The sequence below is a fragment of the Saccopteryx bilineata genome, chromosome 1 (assembly GCF_036850765.1).
Source record: "Saccopteryx bilineata isolate mSacBil1 chromosome 1, mSacBil1_pri_phased_curated, whole genome shotgun sequence".
NCBI classification, from domain to species: Eukaryota; Metazoa; Chordata; class Mammalia; order Chiroptera; family Emballonuridae; genus Saccopteryx; species Saccopteryx bilineata.
The window spans coordinates 260,312,490-260,332,651 of NC_089490.1; the positions used below are offsets into that span (position 1 = coordinate 260,312,490).

A 20,162-nucleotide genomic window follows, 5' to 3' on the forward strand; every position below is an offset into this window, starting at 1 on the left:
CCGCCCACTTTTGTATCTCTGTTAGTAGTAAAATTTTCTAACTGCCCACTGGTTCCACAGTAATGGTGATTTATAAAGTAGGGAAGTAACTTTACTTTATAAAATTTATAAAGCAGAGTTACAGCAAGTTAAAGTATATAATAATTACTTATGAAGTACTTTATGTTGGATTTTCGCCAAGTTTGGCAGAATAAATCTTTATAAAACAACTTACTATAGTTAAATCTATCTTTTTATTTATACTTTGGTTGCTCCACTACTGCCCACCATGAAAGCTGGAATGCCCACTAGTGGGCGGTAGGGACCAGGTTGACTACCACTGCTATATACAATATAAATATACAATATTAACAGTAAGATAAAGGTAAAGAGCTCTAGTAAATTCTGCAGGCTACTTTAAGGGTATTTCAGACACATACTAATGACAACTTCAATTGTCTACTTACTAACATGGCTAACCATGTTACCATGCACAAACTGTTTTTGTGTACAAAATTACTCTTTGCAAATGTTACTTTGCTTCTGGCTGAAAAGCCCAAGTGGGTAAATAATAAGTAATAAGGACTTATTTTATTCTACAACATGTAAGTGATAGAGAAGACAGTTAATTTACAATAATATCAGTATTCTAGTTACCACTCTTCTAGGGCAAAGAACTAAGAGGGCATGTTAAGAAAATTTAGCAAAGTTATTTCTAATATCTAGCAAAGGTTTAAGGCAGGGGTCCCCAAACTATGGCCCGCAGGCCGCATGCGGTCCCCTGAGGCCATTTATCCGGCCCCTGCCGCACTTCCGGAAGGGGCACCTCTTTCATTGGTGGTCAGTGAGAGGAGCATAGTTCCCATTGAAATATTGGTCAGTTTGTTGATTTAAATTTACTTGTTCTTTATTTTAAATATTGTATTTGTTCCTGTTTTGTTTTGTTTTTTTACTTTAAAATAAGATATGTGCAGTGTGCATAGGGATTTTGTTCATAGTTTTTTTTTATAGTCCGGCCCTCCAACGGTCTGAGGGACAGTGAACTGGCCCCCTGTGTAAAAAGTTTGGGGACCCCTGGTTTAAGGCACTTAAAAGCTGATAAACTTTCTATGTTCTCATTCAAGGGAAAGGATTTTGACAAAAGAATATTATAGAAAGGATACACTAGCTTAGTTTATGCAAATACTTCAGAATTTAGGGTACAAAAGCAATCTAAATAGGGTTATTATATATTCTATATTTACAAATATACAGGTATAAATACCAGATACTGTTCTTCCATTAAATAAAAATTTAAAATGAAAAGTGAGGATCCTATTTTACTTATTACATGATTACCATGACACTTGATAAATCATTACTGTGATATACTAAGACAAAAGTCAGTATTCATAAATCACACAATTTAAAATTTCATAATTTTCACTGAATCAGGATATGACAACATCAACAACACTCAAATATGGAGAATGTAATCTTTTATTAACAAAGAGGGCAACTAGAATTTTGTAGTGTTAGTTAAACTAAGGGAAAATACTACTGAATCCTGGATAAATTCCGAGATTCATGACTGACACTGAGTGGATATGCAAGATCTATACTTTCATTTCTGATTATTGGTACAGCAAAATTTATTTTAAAAAATGTTTTGAGTCCTTTGTTTTTCTTTGGTGAGTTGTTTTTTCTTTCTTTTTTTTTTTTTTTGTATTTTTCTGAAGCTGGAAACGGGGAGAGACAGTCAGACAGACTCCCGCATGCACCCGACCGGGATCCACCCAGCATGCCCACCAGGGGCGACGCTTTGCCCACCAGGGGGCGTCACTCAGTTGAGACCAGAGCCACTCTAGCGCCTGGGGCAGAGGCCAAGGAGCCATCCCCAGCGCTCGGGCCATCTTTTGCTCCAATGGAGCCTCGCTGCGGGAGGGGAAAAGAGAGACAGAGAGGAAGGAGAGGGGGAGGAGTGGAGAAGCAGATGGGCGCTTCTCCTGTGTGCCCTGGCTGGGAATCGAACCCGGGACTTCTGCACGCCAGGCCGACGCTCTACCACTGAGCCAACCGGCCAGGGCTGAGTTGTTTTTTCTTGTTTGCTTACTTTTGTTGAGGGTCTTTTGCATTTTTTTGAACTGATTTAGATTTTATTTTATTATTTTTTTTTTAGTGAGAGAAAGAGAAAGAGAAAGAGAGAGAGAGAGAAGAGGGACAGGCAGGGGCAGACAGGAAGGGAGAGAGATGAGAAGCATCAACTTGTTGCAGCATTTTAGTTGTTCACTGACTGCCTTCTCATACCTGTCTTGACGTGAGGGGAGAGTGCTTCAGCTGAGCAAGTAACCTCTTGCTATAGCCAGTAACCTTGGGCTCAAATCAGTGACCTTAGGTTTCAAGCCATTGACTTTTGGGCTCAAGGCAGTGAGCATGGGGTCATGTCTATGATCCCATGCTTGAGGCAGTGACTCCACACTCAAGCTGGATGAGCCCGCGCTCAAGCTGGTGACCTCAGGGTTTCAAACCTGGGTCCTCAGCATCTCAGGTCAACACTCTATCCCAGGGTCCCCAAACTACGGCCTGCGGGACACATGCAGCCCTCTGAGGCCATTTATCCACCGCCCCGCCACATTTCCGGAAGGGGCACCTCTTTCTTTGATGGTCAGTGAGAGGAGCATCCGCATCCTGTGCTCCTGGAGGGACAGTGAACTGGCCCCCTGTGTAAAAAGTTTGGGGACCCCCCCTGCTCTATCCATTGCATCACCACCTCGTCAGGCTGATTTATATTTTATTAAAACTTTTGTTTGAACAACTAAGGTGCCGCAACAAAGAATTAATGCTTCTCATTTCTCTCCCTTCCTGTCTGTCCCTATCTGTCCCTCTCTGTCTCTCTGTCTATGTCACAAAAAAAAAACTTTTGTTTGTGGCAATTTGTTGCTGTTTGTTGTTTGCATAATGATTTCTGTTGTGTAGAAGCTTGTAATCATTATGAAGTCAAATGTTCTGAATTTTCCTTTTGTGATTTAAAAAATTACTTATTTTAAAATTTATTTTTCAACTACTGTTGACAAAGTATTATATTAGTTTCAGGTGTACAACATAATGATTAGACATTTATATACCTTACAAAGTGACTTTGAGATTTTTTTCCCAACTGCCTTTATCCTTTGAAAGTTCTTCTCTGCCCACAGATTAATTATCAATCTATATTCTATGTTTTTATAAATATCTTCCACCAAACTCTTCAATCACTTGACATTTATTTTGGAGTACTCTGTGAGTAGGGGGCAAGTTTAAACAGTGGTACATTTTTAATACTAATGATCCAATGTGCAAGGTACAGTCTCTCACTCTGCTCTACTTGGTGTGTTACTTTGTTTACTTTATTTTATTCATCTGTGTCCATTACTTAGCCTGAAATTCTAGGGAACTATTATACTTTGTCTTTATTTTTTCTTTCCCCTATAACTAGAACAATGCACCACATACAATAAACATTTAATATGGGAAATAAAAATACTGTAATTGTAAGAACTTGAAATTACAGACTGATGACTCGTTTACCAAAAAGCAATAATATGTAAGATGAACAGGGATGCCTTGTTGGCAAAATGTTATGAAACTATTTATCAAAAAACAAAAACAAAATCAAGAGAAGGAATAGATGGTGATGGAGGGAGACCTGACTTGGGGTAGTGAACACACAATGCAATATACAGAGATGATGTATTATAGATCGTACACCTGAAACCTGTATAATTTTATTAACCAATGTCACCCTAAAAAATTCAGTAAAAAATTAAAAAAAAAGTTCATCAGACTTTAAATATAACAAATTTTTTGGTATTTTCCAAAACTGATGTATGGGGATTAAAAATGAAGTGGGTTCAGATGCAGCAGGAAGGGGATGTTTGTGGTGATCAATCAGTTCTCTATTATGATTGTGGTGGTGGTTACATATACATACACACATGCACACATACACAGTGTATTTAAAATTGGTGGCCCTGGCCGGTTGGCTCAGCGGTAGAGCGTCAGCCTAGCGTGCGGAGGACCCGGGTTCGATTCCCGGCCAGGGCACACAGTAGAAGCGCCCATTTGCTTCTCCACCCCTCCGCCGCACTTTCCCTCTCTGTCTCTCTCTTCCCCTCCCGCAGCCAAGGCTCCATTGGAGCAAAGATGGCCCGGGCGCTGGGGATGGCTCTGTGGCCTCTGCCCCAGGTGCTAGAGTGGCTCTGGTCGCAACATGGCGACGCCCAGGATGGGCAGAGCATCGTCCCCTGGTGGGCAGAGCGTCGCCCCTGGTGGGCGTGCCGGGTGGATCCCGGTTGGGCGCATGCGGGAGTCTGTCTGACTGTCTCTCCCTGTTTCCAGCTTCAGAAAAATGAAAAAACAAAACAAAAACAAACAAACAAACAAAAAAAATTGGTGAAGTCTGAATAAGGTCTATGGATTGTACCAAAGTCAATTTCCTGTTTTTTTGTTTTTTTTTAAATTCCTGGTTTAACAGTATAATTGAGTTGAGTAAGAAGTTACTACTGAAACTGAGTGAAGGGCACAAAGACCACTCTACTATTTATGCAACTTCCTAGGAATATATCATGTGAAAAAGTAAAAAACAAAAATGTTGTAAGAAAAATTAAAATTAGTAGAAAAAGCCCCTGTATTTTTTTCAAATGGTAAAAGATACTATTTTATTGATTTGGATAACATTTCACATGCATACTTCCAATTTTCAAGTTGCTAATAATGGAAAATGCTACCTTTGCTGGTCCTCCTCCCGAACTAGTGAACAAAACACTGAGTAGAGAGATGACAACAATATCACTGTGTTCAAATAGCAGCAAGGTCCTACAAAAGTAAAATATTATCATTCATGAAATATATCTGATATTTATCAAAAAGCATTAATTCAAATAGAGTAAAAAAAATAAATTCCTTGATTTCATAAAAACATGAAAAAAAAAATAGGTACAACTGCTCCAGAAAATATTTTGGCATTATCTTCTTTAGAAAGGCTGAAACTATAAATACCTAACAATATTACTCATAGAATTGTATCATACACAAGATAACAACATTGTTTGCAGTAGTAGCCCCAAACTGGAAACAACCTAAATGCTCACTGGTAAGATACTGGATGATGTAAATTAGAATATATCCTTTTACTGGACTATTATACAGTATTAAGAATTAAGTTAATGAATACACTAAGAAATACAGAAATGTACACTTTAAAAGTGCTATAGACTGAATGTTTGTGTTTCTCTCACCCCCATTCATATGTTGCTCCCAATCCTTAATGTATCTGGAGGTAGAGAGCCTTTGGGAGGTGTTTAAGGCATGACGGCAGAGCCCTCGTGAATAGAATTAGAGCCTTATAAAAGAGACCACAGAGAGCCTCCCTCCTCCTTCCACCATGTGGGGTTACAGCAAAAAGGCAGCTGTCTTTGAATGAGGAAGCAGTCCCTCACCAGACACTGAATCTGCCTCATCTTGATATTGAACTTCTCAGCCTCCAGAACTGTGAGAAATAAATGTGTTGTTTATAAGACCCTCAATCTGTGGCACTTTGTGATAGCAGTCCAAATGGACTAGAACAAAAAAAATGAATTTCATGGTATGTGAATTATATTTTAAAAACTAACATAAAAAATGAAAGAACCATATATACATACATACACACTAAATAGATCAAAATGGTCAAATATCAAGCATAATACTGAATAAAAAATATAAAAAGTATACTGCAGCCTTGGCTGGTTTGCTCAGTGGATAGAGCATCAGTCCAGCCTGTGGATATCCCTGGTTCAATCCCTGGTCAGGGCACACATGAGAAGTGACCATCTGCTTCTCTTCCCTTCCCTCTCTCCCTTCTCTCTCTTTCTTTCCTCTTTCTATAGCCAGTGGTTCAACTGGTAGGAGTGTAGGCCCCAGGTGCTGAGGATAGCTTGGTTGGTCTGAGCATGGGCTCAGGCACTAAAGATAGCTCAGCTGATTCAAGCATCGGCCCCAGCTGGGAGTTGCCAGGTGGATCCTGGTTGGGGTGCATGCGGGAGTCTGTCTATCTCTCCTCCTCTCTCTTAAAAAAGAAGTATGCTGTAGAAAAATACATGCAATGTATTTATATAAAGTAAAAAACTTGCAAAGTTCAACATAAAAAAAATATGTACATATATGGTAAAACTATAAAGAAAACAAGGAGAATAAAAAAACTTAATATGCTGGTTACATAAAGGAGATAGGGAGATAGGGAGATACAATCAGGAGGGCTTCAAAGGTACTGACTGGTAAGGCTTTATTTTGGGGCCTGGGTATCGGATACATGAATGTTCATTTTATTATTTAAACATTTATATTTACTCCTTTATAAGTAAAAAAAGTATAAAACATTTTTTTAAATTTAAAAAGTATTATCACCAGCCAAATGAAGCTTATAGGATCTAAATAGTAACAAATTTTCAGCTGCTCATTAAAATTTTTTTCACTTTTCCTCTTTATCCCAAAGCCTATAATGAGAACACAGCAGTAATAATTTAAGTCCTATTAATATTTGGGAGATTATAACTTAAGAATGTAAATATGTCAGTAGAATAACATTAAACTAAATTAAGACAGTCTATGAAACACCAAAGGAGTCTTTCTAACCAAGAAATTGTGATGGTTTTAGTAAAAAATGAGAGGGGCAATGTTGTCAGAGGAGCTAGTGGTGTGAGAGGTTTTAAGAGCAGGAAGTAGATGACTCAATAAGGAGCCAAATAAGAATTTAAGAATTTTCCCCTTTCCTTTCCTATCCTAACAGGTAGGGACAGTGACTTAGTAACATATAGACTAAAACATAATGAATAAGAAATGTAAACTATTAGAGAAGATAAGCAATATCACCAATCATATAAACTAAAAAAGCACTCCCCAAGCTGAGAAGTTTCAGCCAGCTTTCCCACCACTGCGGGATGCTGTGCTATCATGGACAGGGATACGATATCTGGAACTATGCATACTCTGCATCTGACAAAGTATAGGGTAAACAAGCCGAAGGGACCCAAACCCACAAACTGTTCTATTGGCTAGCAGGAGAGGGGAAAGGGCGTTTCACAAAATATTTTCCACCTATCACTTTCTACTCTGTCCGTGCCACTATTCTGAGAGAGGTTGTTCAGAACATCCTACATCTTACTCCTTACCTCTCATCCTTATATTCCCCCCTCATAAATGGCAAGGTACTTTTTCTTAAACTTTTACTCAATAAGTAAATCCTTTAGAAATGAAGAAAATATTGAAAGAATGCTTATGCAGTTGCCCATGTTACAATTCTTATTAAGTTAAGTGACCCTTAAGCATTTTTCCTCCTGAACAGGCCTATTTACATAAAAAAGTTACTTAGATAGACTAGGGGAATATGAAATGAGAGTTAATTCATCTTTAATCTGATTATGGACACACTAATCACAGACATTTGTTTACAACCATATCTTTCAAAGATTTTCTGTGAGCACTAAAGTACTTTCAGAGTTGTGTTGAAAAAGTCTTTAAAGATTTTGTTCTCTTCCTTATTGTTTGATTTTATCAGCTTCTAGAAGGGATCATCCATGAAAAATTAAAAAAGCCCACTTATGCTAAATATTTCCTGAAACTGTCTGGAGTCCTAACTATTAAAATACCTATGACAGATCATAAATAATATGTTAATGGAATTCACAAGAACTAGCCCACACACTAAAGAGTTACTCAATATATTCATATATATTTGTTGAGTTGTACTCAATACGATAGAAGTTATAAAAGCATCTGTACATAACTTTTTAAAAAAATTTTATTGGTTCATTTTAGAAAGAGACAGAAACATCAATCTGTTCTCGTATGTGCTGTGACCAGGGATTGAACCCACAGCCTTTGTATATCACAATGACGCTCTATCCAACTGAGCATCTGGCCAGGGCAGCATTTGTACATAATCTCAGATAAATATTTTATATAAAATCTAATGGAACAAAACTAATATTCAAAATGAAGAAATATAAATATTCAAAATATGCATTTTTATTTACCTTAGTGGTCCACAAAGAGTGAGGCCAAAAAACCACAAGAGTGAAATGATACACCCAGCAACTGCATGCTTAAATATTTTGATCCACTATAAATGGAAACAAAATATTAAAAATTTCAGTCATTTTTTTTACTGAATATTTAAAAATTATAAATAATATATACAGGAGAAGATAATAACGGTAACAAATATTTTAAAGGCTAAATATTTACATATTTTGAAATTAAACAAGATAATTATGTAAAGTTCCCTTGACTAAATTTCAATTTTCAAGACAGTATTCTATTTCCCGTTTTCTGTCTGTTAGATCTTGAAAACTTTTCCTATATAGTATAATTTTCTGTTTTTTTTCCATTAATTTCTCACTGGTTTGCTAGGAATACTTAATGTCTTAGTCTTTAAAGTCTTTTCTGTCAGAAATATTTAGTGCTTCAATTATTTGAAAAGAGAAAAAATATTAAGGTAAAGTTTAAAATATTAATCCTGTTTTTTAATTTTCTTTTTTACAATTTATTTTTTACATTTTATTTATTGATTTTTTTAGAGAGAGGAGACACAGAAAGAGAAAGAGGCAGAGAGAGGAAAGAGATAAAAAGAACAGAGGGAGAAGCAGGAAGCATCAACTCCCATATGTGCCTTGACCAGGCAAGCCTGGGGTTTCGAACCGGTGACCTCAGCATTTCAGGTCGACGCTTTTACCCACTGCGCCACTACAGGTCAGGCTTAATCCTGTTTTTAAAAAGATCCTTGGTCTCTAAAACAGAGGCACTTAAATTTGTCATTCTAATAAAAAATCAAGGCACCGATTCCAAGTTGTGGCATAAAGCAAATATACTGTAAACCAGTGGTCCCCAACCCCTGGGCCGCAGACTGGTACCGGTCCGTGGGCCATTTGGTACCGGTCCGCAGAGAAAGAATAAATAACTTACATTATTTCCGTTTTATTTATATTTAAGTCTGAACGATGTTTTATTTTTAAAAAATGACTAGATTCCCCCTGTTACATCCGTCTAAGACTCAGTATTGATGCTTGATTCGCTCACGTGTTACATTTATCCGTCCCACCCTAAAGGCCGGTCCGTGAAAATATTTTTTGACATTAAACCGGTCCGTGGCCCAAAAAAGGTTGGGGACCACTGCTGTAAGGTATAACTACTATCCAAACAGGTAATAATGTGAGATGATTATGCAGAATAAAGGATATTTTTGGTATGATTTTGAACCTCAGATGCCTAAAAGGGGAATAATGATAATGATAATGAGGGTTATAGCTAATATGTATTACATACTCACTATATGCCAGACATTATTTTAAGAATTTTACATGTATTAATTCATTTATTCCTAAGAAAGGGAGGAATTATCTCCACTTAACAGGTGAGACAATTACGGTAGAGAAATTAAGTAACTTGCTCAAAATAAGATTTAGTAAGTAGGACAAACAGAGCATGAATTTGTCTGACCCCAGAGACCTTATTCTTTTTTTTTTCTTTGAGAGGAGGGGAGAGAGGGAGGGAGGGAGGGAGAGAGAGAGAGAGAGAAGCACCAACTCTAATTGCTTAATTTAGCTGTGCATTAATTGTTTCTCATATGTGCTCTGACTGGGGATCAGACTAGCAACTTCGAGCCAGCAACCCCTTGCTTGTCAAGCCAGTGACCTTTGGATTGTGTCGAGGATCCCACACTCAAGCCTGTGCCAGCAACTTCAGGCTTTGAACCAATGACCTCAGTGATCTGGGTCAATGCTCAGGTTCAGAGTCCTCCTTTTTTATTTTTAGAGAGAGAGAGGCAGACAGACACAGGAAGGGAAAGAGATGAGAAGCATGAACTTGTAGTTGCATCACTTTAGTTGTTCATTGATGGCTTCTCATATGTGCCTTGACTGGGGGGGGGGAGTGTCCAAGTAAGCCAGTGACCCCTTGCGCAAGCCTGCGACCTTTGGGCTCAAGCCAATGACTATGGGATCATGTTGATGACTCCACGCTCGAGCCAGATGAACCAGTGCTCAAGCTGGCGAACTTGGGGCTCTGACCCTGGAACTTCAGTGTCCCAGGTCGATGCTCTATCTACCATGACCAGTCAGGCAGAGGCCTCATTCTTAACTCCTATGGTTTATCTGCCTCCCAATGACATTTGTACTAGGCTGATGCCCGATTTGTAAATCCTTCAGAATAAGATTCCTGTACTAAAGAAAATAATTATATGTGTGCTTTAAAAAGTTATTATTCTCTTCTGCATTTTTGAACATTCTATTATCTTAGCACTTTATAGTTCATTCTTGAAGTTCCAATTCTGAACAGACAGGCTAACTATGGAAATGTTCTGCTTTGCACTTAAATTATTCATTAAGTAACCCTGATCAAGGAAAGAGCATTGTCATCTGGCCCAATAAATGGGAAGCAGCTAGGAAAAAATGATTCTGCAAAAAACTCACCTGGTGTTTGGTAATACTTTTTCCAGAAGAAAATGGCTTTTGAAACAAAACCATAAGAAATGTAGTCCTGTGAATATTAAAACATTAATATATTAATCAATCTTACATACAAGGTATGGTTTTAAGACACTTATTTTAGTCAAATATTCTAGAATTTGAAAGTTATGTTAACCTCTAAAGAAATTATACTGGAGAACAACACTTATTTTAGTCCGGCTTCCACTGCAACCTTTTGGGAACTCTTCCTTTGTAACTGCCTTCTGAACCAGTTCACAAGCCACAAAAGAAAAGAAATCTCTTATTTTTTCATGCTTTGGAATACCAAAGAAAATAATTCCAATCTTCTCCAAAATTTAGTAGTAACAAATCTTGAAATAATAAAAATGAAGAAAGTTATATATCCTTACCTTTCACAGTGCCAAAATTGTTACATAAAAATATACTGCTCACAAAAATTAGGGGATATTTCAAAATAAATATGAAGTGATAAAATATCCCCTAATTTTTGTGACATACAAATAGTGCTCAAAATGTCCTACTTAACTATCACTTTCCATAATTATTACTAAAATTATACTCCCAGGAGTCATTAACAGATTTTTATTAACATAGAGGGTGATCACTATCAACTGCAAGGCCCAGAAAAATATTTAGAGAGAATGTGTTATATACAGAATAATATAAAATTTATACTTTGAGGACCCTGTACTGTAAAGTGAACATATAGTGAACACAGCCCAGTATGGTTTAACTTAGAAAATAAGGAATGTCCACACCAAGACACGTCTCAGGTAACATTCTATGCCTGCTGGAAGGCTGGACTACACCAGTGGTATGGGCTGGGAATCCTTAGGGTCCCTGAGTCCCTGTTAGGGAGTCTGTGAGGTCAAACAAAACTAGTTTTATAAAAAACTAAGACATCATTTGCTTGCTTCTTATTCCCTCAGTACATAGTGGAGCTTCTCAGAGGCTGGCTGACAAGAGATAACTGCAACAGATTGTTGCTGAAGCAGAGTAAGAATCTAGCTTGTCTTCAATTAAACCAGAAATGTGCAAAAACCTCATTATCATAAATTAAGGCAAAAGTCTTTGTTTTGGCAAGCTATCACAGTATAACAATCCTTTTCTTCTTCTTTTTTTTTTTAAATGAATCTCTTTGTACTGCTAACTGTAGGTATTCTATTTTAAATATTACACATGAAGTTTCCTAAAGATACTCAGTTAAAACAGGATTTTCAAAGAAATAAAAAACATTAAGGAAAAGAGAACCATATACACTCACCCAAGTTTTAATATAAAAATGAACTGAACAACATGAACTGCTTTTAAGAGATCATATGATTCAAAAAGTCCCACTGCCTTCAAAATTTTTGTGAAACACAGTAAAACAATGTATTTCATTAATCTGAAAAATAAAAACAGAAACAAATTTCAGTATCATTGAAATCACAAGAACTCTGTAATCTTTGTTTTTTATATTAAGTAGTAGGGTTTTTCTGCATTATAAAAACCATAAACATATATAAACCAAAAATGAAACAAACAAAAACCCAAATAAGGAAAGTTGAGGCCACTGAGTAAGCTAGTGTCAAGCCCATGTCTCTTAAATATGCTCTTTTCAATATGTCACACAGGAAATCACAGTTTATCCCAAAGGCTTTGATGTTTGATGTTTGATGTTCCCATCTTCAAACTGTTTCCAACTCACATCAGCACGCATTAACAGTAAAATCATCTCAGATAAGAAGGACAAAATGTATACTAAAATCTAGGATTAATTTGGATATTGGCCCATTTAAGTAATAGAAAAGTAATATAGACACAAGTAAACTGTATTAATGCTAATTGAATACTCTGGTCATGGTAGCAATTCATAATTAGCCAATAAAAATAACAGTTGAGCAAGCTATCACAGTAATAAGCCTTTGTTTATTCAGCTTCCAATTCAGGGACTTGCATGTGTTCAGCAAACATTTACCAATGAATGAATGCTAACTCTACAATTATACTTACGTAATACAGTAATACCTACTACAGTAATATATTTAGTACACTAATATATGGTAGTACATAAAAGGCAGTCATGCGTCAGGCAACTTAAATACCAGCAACTCAGCCATAAATTCTAAATAAAGAAAAGAAATCAAGTAGAGGAAAGCTTAAACCTCCTTTAGCTCTTAACTAGGTGTAAAAATAAAGCAGCAGGATAGAAACACAGACACAAGGAACAACACTGTGGACAAGGCAGGGAAGCAAAAAACAAAGACCAGGAAAAATAGTGGTACATTAAACATCACAGCAGTCTGGGAAATCTTAATATCAGCAAAGAGCCTTGTACATCCCTCATGGGGCTATTTAGCCATTCTTCAAATATCCTTTCACACTTTACTTAATATGCTAGATGCCATATGTGGCCAGTGAGACCCAAAGGAGGGCTGACTGGGTGGCTTCAGGTACAGCCTTTTCCTGATGAAAGGGCAAGATGTAGCTAGTACTACTTCTTTTACCTTTTTTTTCTGCCTTCAAGGGAGAACTTTTGTCTAAGACACATCTAAAAAAAAGTTATCCATTTTATGAACCTGAATATGAAAGCCACACTTACGATGGCAGAGAGCAAAGATAAGAAACTAGTCCCGGATGGTATTACTAGGGAGCGGAACAAATACCAGCAACTCCTGGTTTCTTTGATGTAAGGATATGTTCCTATTTGTTTAAAGCTTTTTTAGTTTGGTTACATCAGCTAAACACATTTCTAGGTGCTATCCAAGACACTAAATACATAGATCCTGACTTCAGCAGTTGAGGTTTTAGAAAGATAGGCAGAAAACATGTATGCGACCTAGGTAAGTAACAGTTCTAAAGGACTAGATGTGGAAGCAGCTATGTAATTGTTAACTAGGGAAGCAACAATTATCTTTAGAGTTTGAGATGTGCAAGTGTGCATACAAGGACTAAGTAGGAAGTCTTAAGCAAGGAAGGGGAAAGGGTATTTCAAAGTACAGAGAGCAACATATGCAAAACACTAGCACCAGGAAGGAACTGTTGAACAAATGACTGTATTTTAACCTCAGTTCACCAGATTATGCTCAAAATGAGCAGAAGTCATTAAGGAAACAGTAAATTATATTTAATGTACTTGTTTTAAGAAGATGGGAGCAATATGGAAAAATAGTTTTTGTTTAAAGTTATTAACAAACTATAAATTTGGCACTTCAATGGCAAGACTTAGTCATATGGAACATTAAGTAAAACAGTTCTTGGTAATATGTTACTTTATGATTTTTTTTTTTAATGGGAGGGAGGAAAGGAGGGGCATAGGAAGAGAGAGAGAGAGAGAGGTAGAGACAGACAGACGGGCAGGAAGGGAGAGATATGAGAAGCACCAACTCATAGTTATGTCACTTTAGTTGTTCACTGATTGCTTCTTATACATGCCTTGATGGGGTGAGGGTGGTGCGGAACTCAGGCTGAGCCAGTGACCCCTTGCTCAAACCAGCAACCCTAGGATTATTTCAGTGATCCCATGCTCAAGCTGGTGACCCAGTGCTTTAGCTGATGAACCTGTGCTCAAGCCAGATGAGCCCGTACTCAAGCCAGTGACCTTGGGGTTTTGAACTTGGGTCCTCAGCATCCCAGGTCTACTCTATCCACTGCAGCACCACCAGTCAGGCTACTTTATGATCTTTCTGACACTAATTTTCTTTATTCCTCTTTTCATTAGAAAAAGAGATTACAAAACTAATTCTTGAGTAGCTGTTGTTTAAAAAGTTTTAAATAAAATCATTCCCAATTTTTTCCTCATAGGTGAGCAACTGGGTACATACATCCTTCTAAACCTTTTCCTTTGCATCTCCAAGAATGGACACATATATTTTAGATACATCCACATATTCATTATTGAACACATTTTTTATATGGCTTTGTGACTTTTTTTTTTTTGGACAGAGACAGAGATAGACTGGGACAGACAGGAAGGGAGAGAGATAAGAAGCATCAATTCTTCATTGAGGCACCTTTGTTGTTCAATGATGGCTTTCTTATATATGCCTTGATTGGGGGGGCGCTCCAGCAGAGCTAGTGACCCCTTGCTCAAGCCAGCAACCTTGGGCTCAAGCCAGGGACCTTGGGCGTCAAGCCTGTGACCTTTGGGCTCAAACTAGTGACCATGGGGTCATGTCTATGATTCCATGCTCAAGCCAGCAACCACAAAGGTTTGAACCTGAGTCCACTGCTCCACCACCTGGTCAGGCGATTTTGTGACTTTTTTTTGTATTTTTCTGAAGTGAAAAGTGGGGAGGCAGACAGACTCCTGCATATGCTGGACTGGGATCCACCTGGCATACCCACCAGGGGGCGATGCTCGGCCCCTCTGGGGCGTTGTTCCACAGCAGCTGGAGCCATTCTAGTACCTGAGGCGGAGGCCATGGAGCCATCCTCAGCGCCCGGGCCAACTTTGCTCCAATGGAACCTTGGCTGTGGGAGGGGAAGAGATAGAGAGGAAGGAGAGGGGGAAGGGTGGAGAAGCAGATGGGCACTTCTCCTGTGTGCCCTGGCTGGGAATTGAACCCTGGACTTCCACATGCTGGGCCAACGCTCTACCACTGAGCCAACCGGCCAGGACGGCTTTGTGACTTTTAATGTAATACATATTGAAGATCTATATTAAATTAGAAAACTTATTTCCTGATTTCAAAAGTTGTATACTTTGATTTTTCAAGTCTTAATTAATGAAGTCTTTCTGTTGGGCTAAAGATGACTTACTAAGGCCAAGTAACCATATATATATTACTAAGTAGACCTTCCTAATTCATATTGCAGAGGGAAACAACTTTATTTACAGAAAGGAAAGATGAGGGGAGAGTAAAAAGAGGCTCTTCAGTGGTCCTTGAGCCACTGATGGACTCTCTGGGTAACTGAAGGGGAGCAAAACCACACCCCCAACTTAAAAATCATTATTTGCCATTAACTGTCTCATCAGAGGTATCACTGGTCTTTTCTGTCAAGGGTGAGAAAAGTCTCTGGTCTGTAAACCTGGAATTACTGATATTTGGGTTTGGGTTCAAACCAGTTTCTTGGGTTTTCCTCACTGCAACAGCTCACATTTCTCCAGTTTAAAACAAACAAACAAACAAACAAACCTGTGTAATTCAAATATGACTTATTCAATAAATAATCAGATGTTTACTATGTAGAAGGCACTATGCATGGGGTTTGGGATATCTGACCCCCAGTTCAGTGATTAGGTTTGTGACCTTGGAAAATTTGCTTCACTTTTCTATATCTGTTTCCTCATTTGTGAAACAAGAACAACACTACTTAGTCTGTATGTAGCACTGTGGTAAAGGTTAAGTGAGATGCTGTATTCAAAGCATTTGGAACATAGGAGTTGCTCAATAAATGCTGGATGTCACCCTCTGCCCTTTTCTGCAGAGGACTTATTGATCCCAAAATAGAAACATTTAGAACAATTCATATTAGTGAATCACACATAAAAAAGCCCCCAATTAAAAGATTTGTCAATTAGTTTTTCTTGCAGATTATACCAGTATTTGATTTTTAGTCTTTTCTTTTTCTTTTTTTTTCTGTATTTGGAAACAGGGAGGCAGTCAGACAGACTCCCACACATGCCCGACCGGGATCCACCCGGCATGCCCACCAGGGGGCAATGCTCTGCTCATCTGAGGCGTCGCTCTGCCGCAATCAGAGACATTCTAGCGCCTGAGGCAGAGGCCACAGAGCCATCTTCAGCGCCCGGGCAACTTTGCTCCAATGGAGCTTTGGCTGCGGGAGGGGAAGAGAGAGACAGAGAGGAAGGAGAGGGGGAGAGGTGGAGAAGCAGATGGGTGCTTCTCCTGTGTGCCCTGGCCAGGAATCGAACCCGGGACTCCCGCACGCCAGGCCGATGCTCTACCACTGAGCCAACCGGCCGGGGCAGATTTTTAGTCTTTATAAAGGAAAACTCTTACAACCTAGAATCTATTCAAAATTCAACCAGTCCTGAGTTGAATTTGATTCTGAAATGAACTATAATAGAAGGGCAGCTATGCTAAGTAAATAATGCAAATTAGATGGCAAAGGACTGTTTCCCATATCCACCCAAGATCCAGTGGTCCCCAACATTTTTTGGGTCACGGACCGGTTTAATGTCAGAAAATATTTTCACGGGCTGGCTTTAGGGTGGGACGGATAAATGTATCACGTGACCGAATCAAGCATCAAGACTGAGTCTTAGACGGATGGAACAGAGGGAATCGTTCAAACTTAAATATAAATAAAACGGAAATAATATAAGTTATTTATTCTTATATAATCTGGGGGTTGGGGACCACTGCCCAAGATGATAAGCTCTTGAGTGAATAACAATTTTAAACTGCTTAGTTAGAAATAACTTCAAGTTTACAGAAAAGTTGCAATAGTATACCCTTTAACTAGATTCCCTCATTGTCAATGTATTGTTCCATTTGCCTTATCTCTCTCTCTAAATACAGTGATTTTGTTTTTTTCAAACTATTTATTTAAGATACATACATTATGTTTCTTTACCCCTAAATACCTGTATTTCCTAAGCATATAGACCTTCTGGTATAATATCAGCAGTTACCTTCTTCAGGAAATTTAAGACTAATATAATACCTTAATCTATCATCCATAGTTCATTTTTGTCAACTGACCTAGTACTATCATTTATAGCATCCCTCCCTCCCCCCAGTACCAAATCCAGGCCAGAATTGTCTATTGCATTTAGTTATGTTGCAGTCAATATGTGAAATGCTGTTATTTACAAAAGGAGTTGCTTAAAATAGATGAGAAAATTAAACTTGTACTACAAAAATGGAGTTGATTTAAGTTCTGTTCCAGCACTCTGTATTCCTTTCTTTTCACCAAAACTAGTTGCTAGTAATGCTATTTCTATTGTTTTAAAGACTTTATCAAAGCAACCTTTAAGTCTCAATGCAAGTAATTCCAGAACGATAAAACCTTCATTGAAACTGAAGGCAATGAATATCAGTTCCAACTATATTGCTGGGCCGTATTTCATGCATCTTCGACACGACCTCAAAACTCAGAACAGGTCAAGGACACTTAAACGCTGTCACTGTATTTACCTCTTGGGGGTCAGTGGGGACTTTGGCGGGAGGGTAAAGAGGAATTTTCGCTTTTTACTTTGAATTTTTGTACTGTCTGAATTTTTTTTTTTTTTTTTTTACAATGGGAACACATTTCTTATTTAACAATAAAATGACCAAACGAAAAGAAAATTAGATGACGGGCTGGATTCTTGATGTGCGTGCGGGGTTAACCTGAACGTTGAAGTTAATCTGGGCTCTGGTTTCCTCGCCTGAAGATACGATGGTGACTTTCCCCTAATTTATGCGGGAAGATGTCAGGAAAGTTAAGTACTCACTAAACTACTATGTTAGGGAGAAACAGCCAAGAGAAACACTCCTCTTGGCTCAGAAAAACCTCTCACGTGAAATGAGTGAGTGGCAGTTCTAAGGTTAACGGGGTGCCCTGAAAACCACAGGTTCAAGCAGAACCTTCCTGAGTAGGAGGGCATTCATTCTGCAGCGGGGAACGGAGGAGCCAATGAAAGCTAGAAGCAGCCTGGAAGCAGCGGGAGAGGACGGAGGGCATTCGGGTCTGTCAGGGGTGGAGAAGGGCGCTGGTCCCCGCGCCACCCGGGTGGAGTCCAGGGCAGCGGCTGGGGAAGGTGTGTCTGGAGCGGCCACTCCGCCGTCCATGTCCACCAGCGAGCGAGCCCGCGAGCGCAGGCACCGGAGGCAGAGGCTCCCGAGGTCCCTTACCGAGCGCTGGGCATGTCCACCGGCCCGAGGCCGCCGCCAGCGCCGCCGCCGCCGGGGCCGGCAAGCACGTCCCCGCTGTATTTCTCCTCCATCCCGGGGCTCAGGAGCCGCCGCCGCTGCCCCGGCCGCGGGGTCTCCTCATGTCTTGCCGCTGCCGCGGAACAGCGGGCGCATGCACATCACTCTCCCATGGCAATGGCCCCGTTCGATTCCCGTAGGCCGGGTCACCGCCGCCGCCACCGCTGCCCCCAGAAACGGCTCACGAGCACAATCACGTCGGACTAGGCCGGGGACAGTTCCGGCAGCACCGGGTTCCCGGGAGGCGCACTGTAGCGGACGTTGCCAGGCCACGTCATCGGGCCCAGCAGCCCTCACTCCCGGGGTACTGCCCAGGCCCGCGCCTGCGTACTACAGAACTCTCGCTTTCCCCGGCCCTTCCTTAGGCTCCTCCCAATATGGGGTGAAGAATCTAATCCGCGTTCCCTATCCACCTCTCCCATTGACTGGGCCTGCGCGTTTGCCTGTCCTTGCAGCGCCACCTATGGGCTTTGGGGACACAGCGGATTCTCGTAGCGCAAAGGGAGGATTAGTCCTCATTAGAATTGCTTTTCTGTTGCTAAAAGCTTAGGAACGTGAGTTCCAATGCCTGTCTTGGTTTGAATCTCAAGCCTGCCACTTACTAATTGTGTCATTTGGGGTTTCTGTACCTCAATTTTTTAATCTGTAAAATAGAGTAATATCTGTAACATAGGTTTATAGGGAAGATTGCGTTAATATGTGAAAACTGCCTAGAGCAGTGAATGGTAATCCATGAATTATTATTACTCATAGAGAAATTGGGGGACTTGGATTTGGGAAAGAAAATAGGGTTTGGAACAGTATAATTATGATTAGTAGGGGTAAGGGATGGGGAACTGGGGTGAAAAAGGTGAAGGGATTAAACAAACAAAAACCCCTCATACAATAGTATGGTGATTAACAGGGAAACGGGGGTGCTGCGATGTAGAAGAGGATAAACGGATAAATGGTGATGAAAGAGACTTGACAGGGTGGTGAAAACAATCTAATACACAGATGCTGTATTATAGAATTGTACCCCTGACCTATATAATTTTATTAACCAGTGTCATCCCAACTAAGGTTTCCCAAATTAGGTGTGATCTGGGTAAAACTAGGAAAGACTCACTGATAGAACTTAACCTGGCACTCAGCTAACGTTTTCGATATGGGAGAAAGACATTGTGGGAAGATGAATCCTATGTGTAGAACACAGAAGACCTGAACTTAAAAGCTAAAGATGCATATTTTCCATTTTGAGGCAAGGGGGAGAGAGCAAATATACAATACATCTCATCTATATTGAGATTTAAAATCCAGAATATTTCATAGCATTATGTCTATGTATTGAATTTGTACAAAAATATCCATATCTTTTGCCTGTATCAGGTGATACTCATCGACCCAGAGTGGGATAGATCAAGTAAAGCCCACTGAAGATTGACATTTTTGCTTCACTGTCTCCCAGGGATGTTTTTGTAGCAAATTTTGTGTAGCAATTTCGTAGCAGAATTCTTATTTTCTAATTGGAATGACAGTGGCAACAACTACTATGTTTTTTCTAGAGCTAATGCCATTCCTAGCTCTAGAGAGACTAGGTAAAATGACATGTGTAAATTGAAGTTAAATATCCTTCTAAGTTGGTGCTTGAATTCATTTAATGTTTCTGATTTAGTTAGAATTATGACACTTTTTTAAAGGTACAATTTCTACAACTGTGGGTTTTTGTTGTGGTGGTGCTGGTGGAAGGAAAAGTGTTTCTGTTTTCTTCACTCCTGCTCTCTTATCAGCCCATTCCAGCTTAGCTTCTGCATTCATCACTCATTCATCACTTCCATTCCTTGGAAGCAGCTCTCTT

At 39.3% G+C, this 20,162-nt stretch overlaps 1 protein-coding gene across 1 annotated transcript in view; it reads right to left on the reverse strand.

The window, feature by feature from the left end:
* Positions 1 to 18,641, reverse strand: part of SLC30A5 (solute carrier family 30 member 5) — a 39,004-nt gene extending 20,363 nt beyond the window's left edge. Inside the window, exons 1-5 of the mRNA XM_066241981.1 lie at positions 18,248 to 18,641; positions 11,725 to 11,847; positions 10,443 to 10,509; positions 8,010 to 8,095; positions 4,725 to 4,812 (exon numbers count right to left, since the gene is read on the reverse strand). Coding sequence (XP_066098078.1) covers positions 4,725 to 4,812; positions 8,010 to 8,095; positions 10,443 to 10,509; positions 11,725 to 11,847; positions 18,248 to 18,339 — 456 coding nt within the window. The 5' untranslated portion in view covers positions 18,340 to 18,641. The remainder of the gene's footprint in view (positions 1 to 4,724; positions 4,813 to 8,009; positions 8,096 to 10,442; positions 10,510 to 11,724; positions 11,848 to 18,247) is intronic.
* Between the last annotated feature and the right edge of the window lie 1,521 nt (positions 18,642 to 20,162).